We start from the raw sequence: 3,452 nt of genomic DNA on the forward strand, positions 1-3,452 counted from the left end.
TCTATCTATCATCTACCTATCTATATCTATCTATATCTATCTATCTATTATCTATTATCTATCTATCTATTATCTATCTATCTATTATCTATCTATCTATCTATTTTTCGAGACAGGGTTTCTCTGTGGCTTTGGAGCCAGTCTTGGCACTCACTCTGTAGACCAGGCTAGCCTCAAACTCACAGAGATCTGCCTGCCTCTGCCTCCCAAGTACTAGGATTAAAGGCATGAGCCACCGCTGCCTGGCTGATTCTCTCTTTTAATTAACAGCAAATGATGAGTTTCATGCAAGGTTTTGTGTGTGTGTGTGTGTAATCCCGAGCTGGCATTACGCCCAAGGTTATACTATATTTTGAATCAAAAGCCAGATACTTGCTCTCAGTCAGTGACATGAACCTACATTGACTGTCCCAAGAAGATCAAGTGTGCTGTTTCCTGTGTGTGTTGTGTTTGCTGAAGCCAGGGGACAGTGGAAGGAAGGAGGTCCCAGTGAGAGCATAAGACATGCAGATCGGTAAGAATAGCAGAGAAAGGAGGAAGCCTGCAGTCAAGGTCAGCCGGAGAGGGCCTTCCCTTTCCACAGCACCTTCTGCCTCCGAGAGGGCTAAGGAGGGGGACCAGATCTACCACATCTTCAGTTACACACTGAGCTTGAGGCAAGCCTGGGCTACATTAGATCCTGCTGTCTTCAAAAGAAAGGGGGTGAGGGGCCAGGCAGTGGTGGTGCACACCTTTAATCCCAGCACTCGGGAGGCAGAGGCAGGCGGATCTCTGTGAGTTCAATGCCAGCCTGGGCTACAGAGCGAGTTACAGGACAGCTAGGACTGTTATACAGAGAAACCCTGTCTCGAAAAACCATAAAAAAGGGGAGGGGTGAAGCGGAAGGAAGGGAAGGGGGAGGGCAGTATAAAACCCGACCTATGGAAATGCCCTCAGTGGCTGAAATCCTGGGGCTTCCGGGCCCCAGCTCCCTGTGACAGCCTCCAATCTCTTCATGCTTCTCCCATCCTGAATTTTAAGTTTTCTTCTGTGAATCCACCAAGGAGACACAAACTGGGGGTGGGAGATTCCCTGCACAAGCGCTAATGGGTGCTCAGGGATAGTGGAGTCCCAAGAGCTGTCTCTAAACAGTGGTTCTGAGCCTGGGGTGGCTTGCCCTCAGAAGACTGGCTTCTGCAGAGAGAGGCAGATGCTACAAGCACCTAGCAGCTGGAGGCCAGAGTGCTGCTAAATGTCCTCAAACAGAAGGCATGGCCAGCTAATGCCACAGAGCTAAGCTGAGGACCCCCACCAGCCGCTGGCATCCTTGTCCTCCCGGAGCTCCAGTGGGATATTGTGACCGAGAGAGAATAAAACCCTAGCGTGCGTTTAGCAGCCACGTAGAAGTTACAGGCCTAGCAAAGCCGAGCCCTACAGGGCCGAGTCACCCCCCACCTCATCTTAATGCCTCTCCCTCCTTTCATCCAGGCCCCAAGTTACCAGTTTCTGGAGGTGACATACAGACTCTCCAAAGGGCCCAGCAGTTTGTTGTGGCCTAGCCCCAAGTGCTGCAGGTTCGGGGGTGGAGGTGAGCACAGGCACTTCATGCTGGCGATCAAGTTGCCATAGAGCTCCAGCACCTGAGAAGGAAGAGCACCCACTGTGATGGAGGGGGTTGTCTCACTCCACGGGCTCCTCCTCCTACCCCAGGAAACTCAGAAGGGACTCTGGGTTGCTAACTTGCTTTCAAAAATACAGTCATGGTGTATGCCTTTAATCCCAGCACTCGGGAGTTCGAGACCAGCCTGGTCTACAGAGAGTTCTAGGACAGGCTCCAAAGCTACACAGAGAAACCCTGTCTCGAAAACCTCCCTCCCGCATAAAAAGAAAAAAGAAAAAAAGTCAGAGGCTGGCATAGCTCGGCTGGTAGAGATCCTACCTAGCTTGCGCAGGGCCTGGAGTGCCATCTCTAGCTCTGAATGAGTAACCCAGAGTGGTGGTATGCTCCTGTAATCCCAATATTTGAGAAGTGGAGGCAGGAGGATAAAGAGTTCAAGATTGCTGGGCAGTGCCTGCTGGAGGTGGTGGCTCACGCCTTTAATCGCAGCACTTGGGAGGCAGAAGCAGGTACACTCTGTGAGTTCAAGGCCAACCTGGTCTACAAAGTGAGTTTGAGAACAGCCAGGGCTACCTAGAGCGATCCTGTCTCCAAACCCTCCCCCCCCCAGAAAAAGGAAAAAAAGCGCGGGGGAATGGGGAGTGCTGGGAACCTGGGAACTAGTGAAAGCACTTGCCTCATGAGCCCGATGACCTGAGTTTGATTCCCAAGTCCCAAGGTGGAAGGAGAGAACTGTAAAGCAGTCCTCTGGCCTCCACACACAGACCACAGCACATGCGCCCCCCCCCCAAAAATAATTAAATTGAAAACAAAACCATCTAATGTAGGAAGAGTGGGTGAGGCAGTGTGTGCTTGTAACCCCAGGACTCAGGAGATCCTGCCTAGCTTGGGCTACATAGTAAATCCCAGGTCAGCCTCGACTACACAGCAACACCTAGCAACACCTAGCAACACAGCCTCTCAAAGGAAGGGACCCAGGGAGGGGCAGGAAGCACAGGCTGCACCAGAGGGAAGGCTCTTCACAGTGAGGTGGGAGGGAGTGGATGGGGGTCAGGTGCATACAGCCTAGAACCCTTACTGGGGGGGGGGGGGGGGTAGACAGGGTTTCTTTGTGTTCCTAGGTTGTCCTGGAACTCACTCTGTAGACCAGGCTGGTCCACCCACCTCTGCCTCCTGAGTGCTGGGAGCATGCACCACCTCTACACCTGTGCCTATGAAGACTCCCAGTAAAGTCTGCTCTACCCTTTGGTTCTGTTTTGTGTGTATATGCAAGTGTGTTCACATACACTGTGGGTGCTCGTATGTGTGTGTGTGTGCCTGCACACGCGTGCGAATGTGCTTGTGTACATGTATGCGTGCTCACGCATGTGTATATGTGTAAGGCCAGAAGACAACTTTGGCTCCCTCAGAGGCCGCTTCCCACTGACCTGGAATTTACTCTAGAGACAGGTGGCTGGCCCGAGAGTCTCAGTCCCGTCTCTGCCTCCTCAACACTGAGATTAAAAGCACACCCCCACATTTTTCACATGGGTTCTGGAGAGCCAACTCAAGTCTTCATGCCTGCAAGGCAATCCCTTTACTGACACTGTTGTTTTAACTTCGTAAATTTCACACAGGCAAATCTGCCATTTCAAGTATGCGACCCACAGGCTCTAATTATATCTGCAATACCAGCTACCATCACCACCACAAATGGATTCTGAACAAAAAGCAGACAAAAAACAGACCCCGCTAAGCAGGAAGTTCTCCTGGTCCTTCCTGACCCCTGTGACCTCTGCTGACTTCTGTTTCTGTGGACTGTCCACTTAAACATATTTCACTAAGTGCAGTTATACATATGACCTCTCTCTTTGGG

The 3,452-nt window shown here is 51.4% G+C and overlaps 1 protein-coding gene across 1 annotated transcript in view; it reads right to left on the reverse strand.

Moving 5' to 3' along the window:
• Nucleotides 1-3,452, reverse strand: part of Lrrc43 (leucine rich repeat containing 43) — a 20,271-nt gene that overhangs the window by 10,385 nt on the left and 6,434 nt on the right. The window contains exon 4 of the mRNA XM_026787837.1: nucleotides 1,480-1,619. Within this exon, the coding sequence (XP_026643638.1) occupies nucleotides 1,480-1,619 (140 nt within the window). The remainder of the gene's footprint in view (nucleotides 1-1,479; nucleotides 1,620-3,452) is intronic.

The sequence above is a fragment of the Microtus ochrogaster genome, chromosome 2 (assembly GCF_000317375.1).
Source record: "Microtus ochrogaster isolate Prairie Vole_2 chromosome 2, MicOch1.0, whole genome shotgun sequence".
Classification (NCBI taxonomy): Eukaryota; Metazoa; Chordata; class Mammalia; order Rodentia; family Cricetidae; genus Microtus; species Microtus ochrogaster.